At 44.8% G+C, this 17,585-nt stretch overlaps 4 protein-coding genes across 7 annotated transcripts in view; 2 read left to right on the plus strand and 2 right to left on the minus strand.

Moving 5' to 3' along the window:
• Positions 1-157: 157 nt before the first annotated feature.
• On the plus strand, positions 158-3,046 carry tspan3a (tetraspanin 3a). The gene is made up of 7 exons (XM_061284113.1): positions 158-329; positions 1,081-1,272; positions 1,457-1,531; positions 1,601-1,702; positions 1,773-1,928; positions 2,015-2,098; positions 2,192-3,046. Exons 1-7 carry the CDS (start codon positions 267-269, stop codon positions 2,282-2,284), a joined length of 765 nt encoding a protein of 254 aa, XP_061140097.1. The 5' UTR covers positions 158-266; the 3' UTR covers positions 2,285-3,046.
• pstpip1a (proline-serine-threonine phosphatase interacting protein 1a) lies at positions 2,982-7,118 on the minus strand. Of its 2 annotated transcripts, none has more exons than XM_061284109.1 (15): positions 6,978-7,118; positions 6,150-6,250; positions 5,988-6,062; positions 5,882-5,916; positions 5,695-5,801; positions 5,557-5,619; positions 5,258-5,362; positions 5,068-5,113; positions 4,814-4,893; positions 4,383-4,481; positions 3,826-3,922; positions 3,648-3,735; positions 3,500-3,579; positions 3,287-3,378; positions 2,982-3,213 (listed from the first exon to the last, which is right to left on the minus strand). In XM_061284109.1, exons 1-15 carry the CDS (start codon positions 7,005-7,007, stop codon positions 3,082-3,084), a joined length of 1,230 nt encoding a protein of 409 aa, XP_061140093.1. In that variant the 5' UTR covers positions 7,008-7,118; the 3' UTR covers positions 2,982-3,081. The 2 variants fall into 2 exon arrangements, with proteins under 2 accessions (XP_061140093.1, XP_061140092.1); XM_061284108.1 differs by having other exon boundaries at positions 3,287-3,396.
• On the minus strand, positions 6,768-10,713 carry rcn2 (reticulocalbin 2). The gene is made up of 9 exons (XM_061284110.1): positions 10,583-10,713; positions 9,643-9,710; positions 8,812-8,924; positions 8,627-8,729; positions 8,366-8,562; positions 8,182-8,295; positions 8,025-8,118; positions 7,531-7,670; positions 6,768-7,460 (listed from the first exon to the last, which is right to left on the minus strand). The coding sequence occupies exons 1-9, from the start codon at positions 10,630-10,632 to the stop codon at positions 7,317-7,319; spliced, it is 1,023 nt and encodes a 340-aa protein (XP_061140094.1). The 5' UTR covers positions 10,633-10,713; the 3' UTR covers positions 6,768-7,316.
• Positions 10,612-17,585, plus strand: part of scaper (S-phase cyclin A-associated protein in the ER) — a 31,696-nt gene continuing 24,722 nt past the window's right edge. The window contains exons 1-10 of one of the 3 annotated variants that reach the window (XM_061284100.1): positions 10,612-10,779; positions 13,471-13,588; positions 13,778-13,854; positions 13,997-14,194; positions 15,110-15,210; positions 15,336-15,452; positions 15,594-15,721; positions 15,785-16,059; positions 16,404-16,739; positions 17,384-17,551. In XM_061284100.1, the coding sequence (XP_061140084.1) occupies positions 10,612-10,779; positions 13,471-13,588; positions 13,778-13,854; positions 13,997-14,194; positions 15,110-15,210; positions 15,336-15,452; positions 15,594-15,721; positions 15,785-16,059; positions 16,404-16,739; positions 17,384-17,551 (1,686 nt within the window). Of the gene's footprint in view, positions 10,780-11,698; positions 12,085-13,470; positions 13,589-13,777; positions 13,855-13,996; positions 14,195-15,109; positions 15,211-15,335; positions 15,453-15,593; positions 15,722-15,784; positions 16,060-16,403; positions 16,740-17,383; positions 17,552-17,585 lie in introns of those variants that run through there. The other 2 variants (XM_061284101.1, XM_061284102.1) reach the window with 2 other exon arrangements.

The raw sequence follows: 17,585 nt of genomic DNA on the forward strand, positions 1-17,585 counted from the left end.
TGAGTACATTTTTGCTTAGGTTACCCTCTGGTGCCGTGGTTCGTTACCACGCCGCGTTGCGACCGAACGTGGTACTCGAGTTACGTCGTCTCAGTGGATGCAGTACCATGGGCTACCGCTGGATGTCAGCAAATCCCCATTGCTTCCATGTGGTGGCGCTACGACACTAACATTCCTACAATCGAGCGAATGGAGTGAGAGTGATGTCTTTGTCGAAACTAAAATATTTAAAAAAACAAGCACAGGGTTAAATTGCAGTGTTGGCCATGGGCCAGTGTAGTATCACCTCTTCAAAGACCGTGTTGGTATTTCTGAACCTCATATTTTGGGTAAGCTTGTGGATTTCTTTTGTTATTGTTGGTCCGAGTTAGGTCGTGCGTCACGGCGAAACGTCGAGCGAGCTAGCCGGCTAGCTAGCCACTATGTTGTGTATATGGGAACTTTGTTGCTACGAGTTCAGCTGTTTCAGCTAGCTGCCTTGCTATCGTTGCAGTCGGCCGTTTTTTCACCAAGCAAACAGAACTTCGAGTAAACGTGCTGTGTAAACGTATTCGCAAACTCATAAAATGAAGTCGTCTTCAACCAAAAGAACCAAGTTAACGTGGAAAAGTAGGAAGTTGGTTGAATGCTAAATTCAGGCATGGCGATTGGATGATTTTTCTTTTCCGGTGCTAAAAGGTAGACTCAGAAAATAATAAAATTTCATCGATATCGTTTCGAATCATAACTTATTAGTAGTAAAATCTATAATACAACTTCATTGGGTATTGGTGTAGCTGGGGTTTGTTTTGAATAGAATGCCTTGTGAGCTTTTTTTTAACTTGACTACATAAATTAAAAGTATTTCTTCATTTCACTAAGTCTGGGCATCCCATAACAAACCCTAATGTCATAGGTCATAAAAATTAAACAATATTAAGTGCAGCATTTTGACTGTCATCCAGAACATGGACAGACAGGGAGGTTGTGTGTGTTTTGGCAAGTTATGAACCTGTATAGAAGGATATAATTCATGAAGTCAACATGTACTGATTAAAATTGTGGCATAAAAGGAGAATTTGATGTATGACTCCCCAACAGGCCGCCGCTGGCATCCTCTGCTACGCGGGCGCGTACGTGTTCATCACGTACGATGACTATGAGCATTTTTTCGAAGACATCTACACGCTGGTCCCGGCAGTCGTCATCATCGCGGCAGGAGCGCTCCTCTTCATCATCGGCCTCATCGGTTGCTGCGCCACCGTGAGAGAGAGCCACTGTGGACTCATGTCGGTCAGTGTGAAAAATACTGCTATGACAATGAAAAAGGATTAGATTACGATAAATCGTTTAGTTGGGAGTGTGTAATTCATAGTTTTGTATTTTATGTAAGGAGAATCTCTTTTTACACCAAGCAGAGAGAACAAATTCCGTTATACCGTAGCATCCATGCTAATTTGTTTTATTTCCTCCTCAGTTTGTCATCATCCTGCTGCTGGTTTTCATGACTGAAGTAGCTGTTGTTGTTCTTGGATATATTTACAGAGCAAAGGTGAGGAAGTAGGCGTGTGTGTTATTCCGTATGTGTAATCCAACATCACATTTCTTTTATCGTCGCCAGGTTGAAGATGACGTGAACGGTTCCATCCACCAAGTATACAACGAGTACAACGGCACTAACAGCAACGCACAGAGCCGCGCCATCGACTACGTTCAGAGACAGGTGAGGACTCCAAACAAATGATGAGAACGTGCCGGTCCCTCTTATTAAGCGCGCACGTTTGTTTGTGCAGCTCCAGTGCTGCGGCATCCGCAATTACTCCGACTGGCAGTACACTCGCTGGTATGAAGCATCCAAGAACAACAGCGTGCCCGTCAGCTGTTGTAACGGAAAAGTTGGGGGACTCTGCACAGGGTCCCTCACTCGACCTGAAGAACTTTACCAAGAAGTAAAAAAAAAAGCGTCACATTTGTTTGAATGCCAAATGGATTCCTCTTCATCTGGATTTTTCCACTGTGTATTGTTTGTGTCTAGGGATGTGAGGTTCTGGTTGTGAAGAAGTTAAAGGAAATTATGATGTACGTCATCTGGACCGCGTTGACTTTTGCCGGCATCCAGGTACGTCATTGTTGCACATGGGAATTTGCACATTTGAGTATGGCTGAATTTAGTTTTGTCCCACCAAACAAAATCCCCCTTTTTTCACGCCAGGTTCTGGGGATGTTGTCGGCGTGCGTCGTGCTGTGTCGCAGAAGAAGCGATCCAGCCTATCAGCTCCTCATGACAGGAGGCACCTACGCTTAAACTTGACTTGCTCATTGGTGAATCCATTCCCACACTAACACAAAGACACTAAAGCTTCATGCTTTTTGCCTCCACAAAGCTTCAGCCCAAATACTTGTTCAGAAGGAACGATTGACCTTTAGAAGCAAACCAAACTGTACTCTATGGAGGAAGGGCGAGTTCCTCTTTAATTTGCACTATGTGTCCAATGGTCGTTTAAATATTCTACGTAGTGATGAGAAAAACAAAGGTTGACATTTGCATCATGAACCAGTGGCTGTTTTTTTCTTCTTCACTCCTCTAGGTGGCACTGTCTGTTCAACATAGACACTGATTTCTTATTCAAACCAACAGCGCCATCTAAAGGAGTAAAACAATGCAACTGGTTTATGAATCAAATTTGAAGTTTCATTTTCCCATGTAGAATTGCTACACTACTGTCTCATGTTGCTTCCAGACTGTTTTACGATCCTCATCTCCATGCATAAGTTACGTTTTTGAATTGTGTCGTATTTATCCTTACGCTTTCTACTGATTGACGATTTGTAGCGACTGAGCTGGGAAAGGAGTGCAGTGACTTGGGTGATGGCGTTATACGTTTTAGAAATTTCAGAGAAATGATACTGTAGGCTTTCACGAAAGGGCAGCTGGTATTTTTACAAGATAATGTCAGGATACTTTCTATTAGGAAGGCCCTGCAAAGTTAAAACACTATGGATATGGTATTATTTAAAGTTTTAATGCTGTACATGTGAGAAATAAAATTACATTATTCACAAATAATTACTGACAAGTCGTTTTAGTTGCGTTGTCCAAACTCATTCTTTGGCGAGGTAAGAACCCGGCACCAGTCCCGTTTGGCCATACAGCCGCACCATCCACCAGCCGTCTTGGCCCCGTTCAATGACGAGCACGGCGTCCCCAACAGACATGGAGAGCTCGTCGGCTCGCTAAAGAAAAAGAAACCTCATTTAACTGTGACTTTTTCCATCCAATGAAATGACAAAATAGCCAAAAACAAACCTGGGCCACGTACTCGTACAGCGCCTTGTACTGCTCGCTCGTTTGGGGGCCTTGAATCTTGAGGGGGTCGCTGTAGACATCTTCATAGTCGTCTGCGGAGTTAATCGTCGCTGGTTAAAGAATTTAATGTGAGGCTCATTCTGCAAAAATGTGCTATTGCTAATTCTACTGTGGGCATGGGCAGAAAATTTGATTCTTATTTCATATTGTTACCTCCACTGTCTGCAATAGGATCTTTATGAACGCTCAGAGTGGAGCCAGCCAAAGAGTTCCCTTGAAGGAGAGTTGAAAACCTACAAATGGGAACAGTCAAATATGAATATTTGTTCGCGATTGTGAACCCAAACGTGTTTTTCCCGACTTTTTCATCACGCCGCCTACGAGTCCCATGCTTCCATTTCGGACTTCCGTGGGATCCCTCTCGTAGTAATTTTGGTATTCGATGGGAGCTACAGGCGAGGGAAAGAGCAAACAAAATACTTTGGAGGAGAAAAATATTTTCCCGTGTCACACTCAAATCAGGATGAGGAGACGCTTACCGGGACGATTGGTGCCGGTGCCTTTAAACCCCACAAAGCTGTTCATGTCAGCGATAATGTCGCACTTCTCCAAGATTTGCCTCACCCCTTCATAACACTGAAAGCAGCAGACAAGATAGCGTTGCAAACATTAGCTGAAGACGGATTACCGTATTTTCCGGACTTTAAGGCGCACCTTCAATGAATGGCCCATTTTAAAACTTTGTCCTTATATAAGGCGCACCGGACTATAAGGCGCACCATTAATGCATCATGTCAGATTTTTAATCCAAATACAAATCATTTTCCATTTTCTTTTTTATTTCAACTTCAGACGCAACAAATGACTTTATAATCACAAAATATTGATCCATAGTCTTTTTGATTCATGATTCATAGTCTTCAGCGGGCCACCTATGATATATTTCATGACACAATGCTTCAGTCCAGTTTCAATTTAGGAATTTGGTCCATATATAAGGCGCACCGGACTATAAGGCTTTTGAGAGAATTTTAAGTTTTTAGGTGTACCTTATAGTCCGGAAAATACGGTACTTTTTGGATGTGTGATGGCTCACCTCATCGGCCTTCACGCATTGCGTGGACAAATGGTTACAATGCTGCCATAAGCCGTTCCTCATGGCCTTCAGGCGCTCCGTTTCCTGTTGTTGAAACACCTGCAAGACACGATTGGGAAATTAATTCTGCAAATTCGGTCGATTTCAACGCAATACATCGAAACGTGCCCTTTAGAGCGTTCCGTGAAAATCCCATTATGACATTGTGCAATCTCCAATCGACCGTGTATTTCAAGAACAACGTTTTGTGGCAACAAAGGAAGTTTGAAGATGAGTGACTCATTTTATTGTCCTATCACAGGAAGTGTCGCACATCCTCGTTGAGAAAACTAAACGGGTTTTGCCGCTTTTGCTTGAATGTTGGACACTTTCGAATAGATTGTAGCTTCCTCTCTTGATAAACACACTCCATGTTACACGTTACGAATTACCTCACACGTGTTGCTGTGGGTTAATTCCCATTCTTGCCGGATCTGGTCCAGCTGATCAATGTTGGATTTGTACTGTCTCTCTATTGGGGGGGGGGGGGGGGGGACATTGTAAGATTAAGCAGCCAGATTAAAAGCTCAGAATTTGCATTTGTCTTAGTGACAACACAGAATGGAGGTGCGTTGATGTCACAACTTTGAATAGATAGTTGTGACATCCTCAATAAAAAGGAAGTAAGTGCAGCACAAATTCATACCCGCCTCCTCTGCAGCTTCCCTGCACATTTTCGATTTGTTGCTCAGCTGAAAATAGACAAAAAAGAGAAAAATATTTCAGTGATATCGAAGAACAATAAATAAGTCACTTCTTGCTGATGAATGAAAACGTTGCGGTTGAAGAACAATAACAAACAAGTCACTTCTTGCTGATGAATGAAAACGGTGCACCTTCTCAATCTGCTTGGGCGTGGCTGTGGAAGCGTTTCTCATCTTGTCAGCCGTTTGCTCTGCCTCGTCAGCCTCCCTGCAGCGTTGCTCGTAGTGTCTTTCGGACTGGGACGGACAAAGAGACGCGTGAAACCGAAACAAACGTTCGGCAAGCCCGGTAAAGAACGATTTGAATCGGAGGGAAACATCTCAAATATGCAAGATGGCGCCCTTCGAGGAGCCGAGCTTGTGAACTGACCAATAAACTCAAATGAGAAAGTCGAAAATACAATTGCCACTTTTCGACACTTTGGTCTTACGTCTATGGTTTTCTTGTAGAATGATGCTTTGTTCTTCTGGACCTTCTCTATGATGAATTCAAGCTGGGGAGGAAGGAAAAAATAAATGTCAATGGCAACTTTGAAAGCATTTTGAAAGGTAGCATTTTTTAAAAAGACCTTTTTTCTCTGCTCTTTCTGCTTCTCTCTAAACTGCTCGATCCTTTTCGCCTCCTCCTTTAAGAGGCCGGACAGATGAATGTGCAAGTTGCCTATCGTTTCCATTTCTTGTGGGGGAAAAAAAACAAAGCAAGGCTTGAAACATGGACGCTTGGAAGAAAAAAAACATACGTCTAATTGTTCTTACGCGTTTTCATTTCATCAATGGACGTTCTCAGTGTACTGTGGAAACAAAACACAAGCTCAGAGGAAGTGATGTTTTTCCCAGTCGCTGCATGTTCACGCACACCCACCAGATTTCGTAGAACCCCCCAACCTTGCGTGAGATGGCCACCAGCTCTTTGCCGTATTTCTCCTCGGCGGATGCCCTGCAACCACAATGCAAGTTTGGGTGACACCGCTTTTTTTTTTTTTTTTTTACCACCTTGCACGCCGCCACGTGTCAACAGCCCCACCTCATTTTGAACAGCTCCTCCATGTCTTTGCACGTCCGCCGACCATCGTTCAGTCTCTGGATGATGGCCTCGTAGCCAGCGTTGCTAATGAAGTTCCCTCCCTGGAAGATCATAGTCAGCTTTCAGTTTCCGAGCCCAATTTTTTTCCCCCCAGTTCTGAAGAGGCGGCTTATGGTTTTTGCAACTTTGCACAGCTTTATGGAAACTAAAAAAATAAAAGCCCCTGAATGCACTTGAAATGTGACAGTGGGAGTTTATGCTGTCAGATTATTGAACTCCCAAATTGACTAAAAATACATTGCATTCATTTCTTAGGCTATGATACAGAGCTGCAAATTAAAGCCCCGTTTGTATTAATATTTGAAATATCAAATAGACAGAAACATGGGAACTTAATTTTATCCTTCCCCCCCTTATGACTTGGGGAATACCCCTCCCCAAATCCTCATGTATAAAATATAGCTGTGATTAGTATCCTCTAGTAATACAATTATGAAATATTCATGTAGGAAACTTTATGGGGATGCAGCAGGTACTGATTCATAGTTTCAAATTTTCCCTTATTCAAGAGACGCAATTATACTAGCTAACTTGCACCAATAGTAAAACTCCCCTAGAAACATTTCAAATCGTTTTAATTCATCTCATGGGCAACATAGAACACAATGTTTACATTGGTAGATTAGTAACATTCATTTTAAACTCCCAAAATACTTTGGTACTTCAGTTTTGAAATTGTTTTCTGTACAGTAAAGTAACCAAATGAACACAAAATTTGATCCTCAAACCAAGAAAAAAAAAAAGCAATGAATCATGGCACAAGCTCACCCAAAAAGCATCCTTAAATTCTAACTCCATCGTGAGAGGTTCCCCTCCGTCTCAGCTTGTTAAATGTGCCTCGGAACACCAGCGGCTTTAACGCAAGTGAAAAACGTTCCAGGAAACGAGCCGTGGCACGGCGCCTCCGATCATTTGTTTGAAAAGAGGAAGAAGAGTGTCAGCGAGTAGCAAACAAGTGCGCTGTCACTTCGCTTTTTCACACGCCGCCGATGACCAAAGAGCCAATCAGCATCGTTCTAGCTTAGAAGGTTCCCCAGCGGTCTTGTGCTGCTGCTGCTGCGTTTAATACAACAAATGATGCTTGAGGTTGGAGCAGATAAACAAATCTTAGAGTTCGTCATGCGACAACTGCAGGTGTCGGCCGTAGTCTGTCACTTCGCTGTTCATGAAAATCTCTTGATTTTGCAAGACTTCAGCCTCTGAGATCCGCTCATCTCCATCCTGGTCCATCTCCTTAATCAGGTGAAGGGCCTGACGAGAACCAAGGAAGGAACGTTAGCAAATGGAGACCATACAAAACCTGACGTCAAAAAGTCTTTACTTCTTCCCGAGCAGCGCCGTAGCTGTTGGGCGCAATCCAGCGGAGTTGCTCCTCGCGATTCAGCTTGCCGTCCTTGTCTTGATCGTAGAGGTCCTTGAAGCGCACGGTCTCCTCAATCTCCCACTGGGAAGGGTTGTCCTCTTTCAAAAAAAAAAAGTCAAGTGCAGTAGGGGAAGAAAATTGACAGACACCACGACTGGATTTTTAAAATACATTCCCATAATCAAAAGAAAGCATCATTAATGCGCATAGTTGCTCCCCCTAGTGGGGGAAGTTGATAATCACAGTTGAACCCCAGGGACTCGAGGACTCTCCACGTGTTTTAAAACAACTTGGAAATCGTTCAGCCCCGAATTTAAATCCAGTGTGTCCATTAGAAGGATATTAAAGGGAACCACGTGTAAAAAAAAAATCTTGTTGTGAAAGCTAACAATAGTAATAAATTTGATTTCTTTTTTTAATGAAATTGTTTTTTTAAATTAAAATGTACGAACCTTCACGTCGAATATCACCGATGAATTCCTTCAGACTGATCAGTCCATCTTTATCAGTGTCGTAGTCACTCAGCACGTCCTCAATCGCAAAATCCTGTAATAACAGGAAGGGGTGATGAGAATCCAAAACGTACATTTGAAATATATTTAAGCTTACAGCCATATGGTCCACTTCAGACGGGTGGGTGAAGGCCAGGAACTCGGTTACATTGAGGCCGGGCCTACCGTCCAGGTCAGCGAAATTGAAGCGCCTCCTCTCCTTGAGGTGGAGCTGATGGAAGGATAAAATGAGGTTTTAATTTACCGCGCTGCCTCACGGGGATGGATCTCTGCGCACGTACATGTTTCAGAGACTCCTGCTCGGGATCGTCCATGACGGTGCTTTCGTCAAAATCCAACAGGTTGTCATGAGTGGCCATGTTGTACTCCTCCCACGATACGACACCGTCTTTGTCGGTGTCAAATTCGCCAAAGCGCTCCTCTGCGTCTTCCACGGCATATTTTCGGTACACTTGCTGAATCCATAGAGCAATCTCCTCTGGAAAGAAAGCAATATCAATCCCTTGATCACTTTTATTTCTTTTCCAAGAGTTGTGTCTTACCTGCGCTAAGGTGTTTGTCAGCATTTGTGTCCATCTTCTTTACAATTTCCAACATCTTCTGTCTCTGCACGTCTGGACTTGATTTCTTTAAGTCCTCGGAGTCCTCGGAACACATTGGATAAGAGTTAAGTAACAAGGTGATCAAGATAATAAAAAGAAAAGATGGGTGCATGATGTTTCCCAACCTTCTCTCCCAGCAGGACATTCATGTCATGTTCAGAATGATGGTGAGCGCTTTGGACCAACATAAACTGAAGGGCAAGCAACACCACCGCTGTCACAGTAGAGGGCGCCATCTCTGGGGAGTCCAAAACCAAGGTAAAGTCAGAATTAGGATACTGCTTTTATTAGAATATCAGGTTGTGGCAGTGAGAAACATGTCTTTATTCCATGGCTGAGTGCCACCACAAGTGAGAGAAGATACAAATCATCAAAGCTGCAAAGACAATATGATGTCAGAAGATACAAAGCATCAAAGCTGCAAAGACGATATGATGTCACAAAGTCTTCAAAGACATGACCCCCCAACCGTAACTACAGGCCTGCTGGTTGAGAGGCCTATTCCTAAGGTCCGCCACACAGTTTTATTTTCCTTAAAGGGTTATTTGAGCGATTATGCAGCATTATTATTTATATTTTAATATTGATTAACTCAGCATTTTCCATCCGTCCTACACTTTCTTCCTATGGTGCTATGCTGTCCCCCACAGGTCAATATGGGTACTACGTCAGATAGCGCTGTGAAGTGCGTTAACCTGGACATCGCGATTAAGTGCAGTAAACACCGATTTGCCGTTTATTTTCACCTTGTCGTGTTTGCAGCTTCTCGCACCTAACAAAAAGCGTTTAAGATGTTAAAGATGTGTGTGGACATTTGGTCTGAGCGTGTGAATGACCTGCAGTGAACAAAACATCATAGCAGAACCTAAAGTAAAATACTAGAACATATCCAAAATGTTAAATAATGTGAAACAATTCGAAAATGCACACTTTGTCGAGTGAATATTTGCATTTACCTTGAAAAGTTGTTAGTGTTGCTTCTTGAGGCAGAGTGTAGTGTCGATCGGGGATGCAGATTGACGGACTTCCGTTTAGACGTTTCACAATAAAAGAAACGATTTCCGCACGTGAACAAAAAAGAGTTTGTGATTATTCAAAGCATGACGAGAAGCCTTTAACACTGTCGTGGAAAAAATGGTCACATGTTTGTTTGAAGCTAAAAACGTTGCTCGAACACCGTGTGGACTTCAAAACAGACTCATACGTCTTAGTTGTTATGGTCACAAACGGACGTGTCAACATTTGCAAGATGAGCATATATTTGTAGCGTGTGGTCTCATTTTTATTAAACATCTCAGCCAAAAACATGTCACTTCGAAGCACTTGGGACAGAAATATCGAGGGTAAATGACACTGTAATTAAAAAAAATAAAAAACGACAGCAAAATGGAGGTAATCGTAAGTATGAGAGCTTTAATTATACTCGAATAAATGATCTATTTTCCACAATGGCTCTCATTTGCCATAAAAGCTCATTTCAGAGCGGTGTGGCCACTTTTCAATTTGTAATTGTAAAATAATGTCAGCGAATCTGGTATCTTCTAGGATATTCAATTCCGACCTCATGAAAACGTAACATCAATAATACACCTTTATTTTGAAAGGTAGATTAATTAGCTCATGTTCGGCGAAATACCCAGTCAATCTTTATGGTTGCCATGGTGCAGCCGTTTAAGTCCCGCCCTCCAACCTGAATTATCCCGCTCTCGATTGGCCATCAAACCTGTCGCCTTTATGTTAGCCTAAAACAATTGGACCACATTCCCGTCAATCAAATACATCCCAATTCACACGGACTTCCGTTTCTCTGCGTTTTAGCCTCACTGTCATGTAGCATGGTTTACCATTTACTCTAACAACTGGACAACTTTGTCCCGTGGACTTCACATTTCTCACCGACCGAGCGTTGAACGTAGTGCGAATCGATGAACAAAGACGGTCGCCATGATGGACGACGGCGCGGCGCCGGGCAGCACCGTCTGGGACCGAGAGTCGGGCACGGGGGGGACGGTAGGGAGAGGTCTGGCAGCAACAGCTCGGGGTCGTCACATGGAGGAGGCAAAACCAAAAACGCGTCCATTAACGCTCTCAAGGTAACCGGAATGATTATGACGTTAATATTTTGTGTTTGCCGAAGTCTTTGTTTGGCGCATGGCTGGATTAAGGCTACAAGCTAGCATCATCGCATTCGGGATTTCGTGTGCCCCTGTTACCTTCCAGTGGGTGTGGTGCTAGCAGTCTTGGATCTTTTTTTTTTTACAAAATGCTTAGTCGCATGCTGTAAAAATGACGTTATGGTTATTTTTAACGTTATTTTTCTAATGTCTGTAAAATGAAGGATGAGTAGTAGTTCTAACAAGCTCCTCGTGTAGCTCAATGCAAATGTGTTTTGTATATTCAAATTGGTTGCAGTGACGTATATATGAAGTTCAACATTTTCAATTCACTTCAGGTGAATGAGAACTTATTTAATCAGATTTTAAATGAAATGTTCACATCTTAAATCTTTTCTATGCAGTAGATTTATTGTCTCTGTTGGAAATGAATAAATAAATAAATCACGAATATATATATATTTTTTTAAATCAGTGCTACAATCTACTGAGAGCGACTATAACCGCTTCAGGTACACGTGCATGTCTGATGACAAAGTTGTCAACTCTGTAAACAAACATCTTGTTTGTTTGTTTTAGCCGTTCAATAAGTCAATTTCACCAAATTCTATTAAGCAAGTGTGGCGTAAACGCAGGTCAGTAAATAGGTCATAGGTCAGATTACAACCGTAAAATACAAGAAGCAATGTCAACATTGACTGCATTTCTTAAGCACTAAATTGATCTAGACACCGCAAAATTGATTTTGTAAGAGCATTTTGCATGCAATTTTTGTTTTTGAGTTCCTATAAGACTATAGTAGGTCATCATACACGGTCCAATCAGAATTTGAGCATCACTCATGTTGCTAATGCGAATGTGTGGTTTTATAGCCACGCACACTCGTGCACACAGTCCCTTCGCCTGCAGCTAGCTACACTCATCACTGGCAGCACAGGTTGGGGGGGCCGCCCGTGTGCATGACTGCGCAGAGTCGCGGCAGAAGGAGAGTGCGAGGAACAGAGTGTATGTGAGGGAGCACACAAGCTGAAAATGTAACAACGGAGCTGATGGACGGCAGCAGCCAGTTCGGGTCCAAGTCCCCCAGTCTTCTTTGAGATAAGTCGAACTATCAAGGCAAGTTGCTATGACATTGCGGAGCGAGGACTGGGAGTCTATTTTAGTCCCCCCTGTCAGATGGCCGTGGCGCCGCTGGTGAGGGGGAAGAGGGCGCCTGAAGTGGGCAGCAACAGCATGTCAGAGCCGGACCAGGACGAAGAAGCGGCTTCAGCGCTCTTCTATTCTGTATGTATTTTACGTTTGGCTCTTGGGACTTGTTTTGTTGCTCGCCGGGACCCGAGAGGGAAACATTACACCGGCTCCTTACGAAGCACCGGCTTGGAAAATGGGTCTTGTTTCCGGTGCGCGGGCAAAAAGGAGTCGGCGCCCTTCACGGTGTCGTTCAGCTGACTTCTGGTGCTCGGGCTAATTAGCAATGTGTTGTTAGCGGAGAGCAGCCAAGGGATTCTCCTGTATGCATGGCTTTGATTGTTATCTTCTTTGTGTTCTGGCTCAGAAGAATAAAGCGCACGGGCCACTTGACATGAAGAATTTTTGCGCACCAAAAGTAGGTCAGCTGGAGATCTCCCTGGGGGGCATTAAATAGTATCTGTACCAACGCACTTTGCATGTTGGCTCTGCATAATGCGACACACACATGCTATTATGTCTGATGAATGACTCTTGGAACGATTCTTAATCGGCATGTTGTATTTAGAATAACTTGAGACATTCATTTCAGCCAATTAATTGTAAATAGCAATAAAATGCGTTGTTTCAGGTGAAAGCACCCAATGGTCGTTTCCAAATGTGCAAGCATCAGATCAGTTCTTAAATAATACAAAGGAGATAGAAGCTATTCTACCGAGAGAGAACTCGGCGACTGAAAAACCGAGGACACGAATACCACAATCGAGCGGTTGTTTTTATTGTATTGTTGACGTGATATAAAATGCAGAGCACATTTTTTGAAAACGTTCATTCTCTATTGGACATGACGATGAGCGATTTCACAGCTTGACAATGATGCGACGAGGGACTTGGCTTCCACTTTTTGCTTGCCCTGAGCTTCTCCGGTCACTGATGCATACTCAATGTGTAGGTCAGCCATGATGCATGTTGGGCGCCAAGCGGGTTGCTTCAAGCCTCGAGCTGTTACTTGTCACTGCGCGGCTTCCGTTCAATGCTCGCATCTGACGCCACCGCTCGCCAATACGTCGCATCGTTGTCACAGTACGACACGCTCGACACCAAACAACTGTGGAGCTCCCCAATAAATCCTCAATCATTTAAATTACGCAACATGCTCATTTGCCAAGATTGACAGAACAGTACAGGGCATTTTAGCACTCTACCAACTGGGTAACCATAGCAACAACATCAGCCTGCCAAATGCAAGGCAACACGCCAACCACTTCGTTCAATACGGACTACTAATGAGATCCGAGATCTGTATTGTATCAAAGAATTCAAACGAAAAAGAAAGAAACTTTGCTCTCAAGTGCAGTCATGTGTCTCTAAAGTGATCTCAAGGCACCATTGCGTGTGCCGTGTTCAGCTCTACTTATCGCCAGTCACTGCTTTTCCATCTTGTATTAGAGCTGAATATTGATGTTTGGGCTCCTCTCGCAGGCCTCCTTCCAGCGCTCCAACAGCCACGACAAAGTGCGTAAGATTGTCGCCGAAGAGGGCCGCGCTGCTCGGAACCTGATTGCGTGGAGTGTCCCGCTGGAGAATAAAGAGGAGGAAGGTCAGTGCCTCTCCAGTGAATTACGTCTTAAAAAAAGAAAAAAAAAAACACACACAGTCGCTCTGTGCTCCCACTTATGCAGCTCCCACACACACACACAAAATGTTTGATATTCCACGACATACTTCTAAATGGCCTTGTCTGTTGGGATACATTTCTTATTGGATCATTTCCATTTTCTCCACACAGCAAAGTCCAAAAGTCATTTTGCCGGCGGCGCAAGAGCTCTGAGGACTCATTCCGGGCAGCAAAGGAATAAGAGACAGGTGGGTGTTTGATGCATGTCCGCCAGAGGGCGCCATATTTACCACTGGTACCTCCGATTAACCCCAACTAAATCGCAGCAGGCTTTTTATTTTCACTGTATCTCATTGGACAAAGTTAAAAAAAATATTTATCCTTCCCCAGAATGCTGGCGCGGAGAGCAAAAGCACAGCCGGAGCCTTGTTGGACAAGGCGGCCGAGAAGAGCCCCACCAAATCTCGACAGCCTCGTAAAGTGGACCTGCGAGCACGCTACTGGGCCTTCCTCTTTGACAACCTGCGGCGCGCCGTGGATGAGATCTACGTCACGTGCGAGTCCGATCAAAGTGTTGTCGAATGCAAGGTCAGCACAAATAGAACTTCACTCATGGAAGACTGCATTTTGTGTGCGTGGGTTTTTGAGCAGTTTTTTGTGTGTGACCGCTAGAGGGCGACATTGACATTTAAATGGAGGCCACATTCCTCTTGAGTTCTGCTTTCTGTCAGTTCCGCACGGCTTAGAGAATTATCACAGGGCTTGCTCTGAATATTGATGACAGATTGTAGCCACTATCTATGTGGTATGATCATTATGTGTTCTGGCAGCTGTTTTTTTTTCCCCCTTCTCTCTCTCTTCTCACCTTTACACGACTCCTCTCATGACACACTAATCAGCTCACCAAATTCCGTCTAATAGAGTAAAACTGGGAATTATTCATCTTCTCTCCAGCTCACACCTAGAAATGCATTTGATGATGAAGGATGCTGTGCCAGTGAACTTTGTATTTGTCCTCTAAACGAAGCCCTCAAAAATGCTTCATTTGTTTTGCGCGCATGTACGGACCACTGGCTTTTACCGAGGCGCCTAATGGCAAGGCCTCTTTGAGGTCAAACATGTTGTCATTTGTCGTGAAATGTTACGCGAGGCTTGTATTTAGCTTTACGTTTGCCTGTTAACATGCTAAAAGCCACTTTACGATGCCCCCCCTCCCCCTCTTCGGCCTTCATTACCAAATGAGCGGCGAGCTATAGAGGCGGTCTTTGTTAACCAGCTCCAATCGACGCTCCTCCTGCTGCTGGACACATCTTTCACTAGACTGACTTGTCTATTAACTAAAAGCCCTGTGAAAGCTTTACTCTCAATCAGCACTCCCATCGCCATCCATCAGTTGTCTGCTTTCATCGGTGGCTTGTGGCCATGGTGGGTGGTTTAGGTTGGGGAGGAAAAACTTTTTTTGTATCGAGAGCAATAACATCAAGCTGTCACTGCTACTCTCAGGAAGTCTTGATGATGTTGGACAACTACGTGCGGGATTTCAAAGCCCTCATAGACTGGATCCAGCTCCAGGAGAAACTGGAGAAAACCGATGCCCAGAACAGGTGATCTCATTGTTTTCCCCGCGCGCATTCATTTCCCGTTTGTTTGCTGTCTCGCCACTCCCCCCTCCCACACAAGGTGGAACTGGATTTATTTATGCCTGCTCGATACTACTTTTAATTTGCAGGCCGACCTCTTTAGCCTGGGAATTGCGTAAGATGTCACCGGGACGCCACGTGGTGCCGAGCCCCTCTGCGGACAGAATGGTTTCCTCCCCAGCTGCACGTCGCACCCTGAATTTTGGGTAAGCCCCTTTGGGCTAAGCCCCGCTGTGTTTGTGATTGGCAGTTGGGGTTTGAATTGATCGGATTAAAAAAAAAATCGTGATCCGCTTGTAAATGTTTTTCTTCATTTATTGTGATTATAATATGTGTGTCTTATCTAGTGGACCTCCACCTGCCATGGCCGCTGCCCGGCTTTCCCTTTCGGGCCCCAGCTGGGCAGACCGAGTGAAGTGTACTCACTCGGCTCCGAGTCCGACTCAGCTGATGACATCTTCGGTCGAAAAGCCAAGTAAGACATCCCTGATGGCGTAAAGTGAGAATGGGAAAAGAAAATCTGACCAGATGTTTTCAGGTAAAAAAGATTCCGAAGGCTGGGAGACGGTTCACCGCGGACGGGCGGCCAAGCCTCGCTCCGCCACCATGATCGCCAAGGTCAGTCCGGTCTTGGCCACTCACGTGGCCCCGAAGCAGGCCAGCAGCAAGAATCAGTCACTCGTGCCGCCACAAGAAGAGCATCCCGTCCGCCCGCAGTCCCCACCTCCGATCGACACAACTAAGGTGGACTCAAAGAAGAAAGTCGATCCCCCTGATGAGGAGAAACCTCCAGTTGGCGGGGACACAGTCGAGGTACTTCGCTCCACTACGTCATAACAAGAAGCTCCTCCGAAGAGAGAAATCGATTATTCATGCCAAGCATGGAAATCTGAGACGCTTTCATCAACTGCGTTTTTTGTTTTGGGCTTTCCATGTTCAGAAACACACCACTTGGAATCGATTTGATTTCAGCGGCTTATTTCACTCACACAATTCACAATTAACACACACTCATTTGACAATCCATCTCCAAATTTGGATGTTTGAGGGCATGTCAGTAGCAAGATCCCCCTCCCCGCCCCCCGCATGATGTGTTTTTGTTGAAATGCATGTTTTTAATGGAGCTCGCATCTGCTTGTGTGTGATTGTCGGTGCAGCCCCCAGCAGAGAATGCACGAGACTCGGGGCTTTGTGCCGACGCAGCCCGCGACGCCGCGCCTCCTCCCCCTATAGCAGATATCACCCCTTGCCCAGCCCCACAACCCGCCTCGTGTTCAGCTGCGGCCCCGCCATCAGACATGACCTTATCGGTCCTAGCCCCGGCCCGCTCCGCATCCCTAGAGCGACCCGAGACGGATGGGCTGGGCGGACCGTCGGCCTTGGGGGACGGTGTGGCTGAGGGGGGCACGGCCACATCTGCTCCACGACAGGCTGAGACTCCCATGGAAGCGGTGAAACTGGAGAGTGTGCCGGACCCCACAGAGCTTTCCACTGTGAGTGCTGAGAGATGGAGGAGCAGAGGGGAGGGGAGGGACCGGGCCTCGGGTCGGTACAAAGGGAGTCGAGGGGAGTCTCACGGGTGCTTCAGCGCCTAAACAAAGTCGATTTGAAGCAGGCCCCCTGACCAAATGTGTTTAAGCTCCGCGTACTGGGAAGAATAGCTGTGAGTGGATTTTTTTTTTTTTTTGGGTGTTCAATTAACCACAAAGGTGGTCCGTTCATCTGGCTAAACGGGCGCATATATATATTTTTTTAATGAACCTGTAACGCTCAACGCTAAATTTCAATCCACAGTGGTTCTCGTTCAATTTGATTTGTTAGTAGGTAGGCAACATTCATGTATGTCATATTCACACACACTTTAACAGCTTGACCTGTTAAGTTTTGTGTGCCACTTATTAATCTGTGATTGATTTTTGATTTTGTCAAATCAGTCAAATATTTCAGTCGTTTGCTCCTTCCACCATCTCCTCATCCTCACGCTAAATGTAACCTGCATGACATTGGAATGCGTCCTCACTTGTGATTTTCGTGATCGCCCTGTGAGTTCGAATGTTTATCTAGACACGCAAATGTTTTATTGTCCAAAACTCTTTGAACGTACTTTTGTATGATGACACCCTCACCCTGTGTCCAGCCTCAGTCCATGGCCGAGGTCCTGGCTAAAAAAGAGGAGCTGGCTGACCGACTCGAGAAGGCCAACGAAGAAGCCATCGCCAGCGCCATCGCAGAAGAAGAGCAGCTGACCAGAGAGATTCAAGCGGAGAACAATGATCTGGAGACGGACAACGAAAATGACTTCCCGGTTAGACAAAGTTGAACTCCCTGACGCGCCTGCA

This window comes from Syngnathus typhle, linkage group LG7, assembly GCF_033458585.1.
Source record: "Syngnathus typhle isolate RoL2023-S1 ecotype Sweden linkage group LG7, RoL_Styp_1.0, whole genome shotgun sequence".
NCBI lineage: Eukaryota > Metazoa > Chordata > Actinopteri > Syngnathiformes > Syngnathidae > Syngnathus > Syngnathus typhle.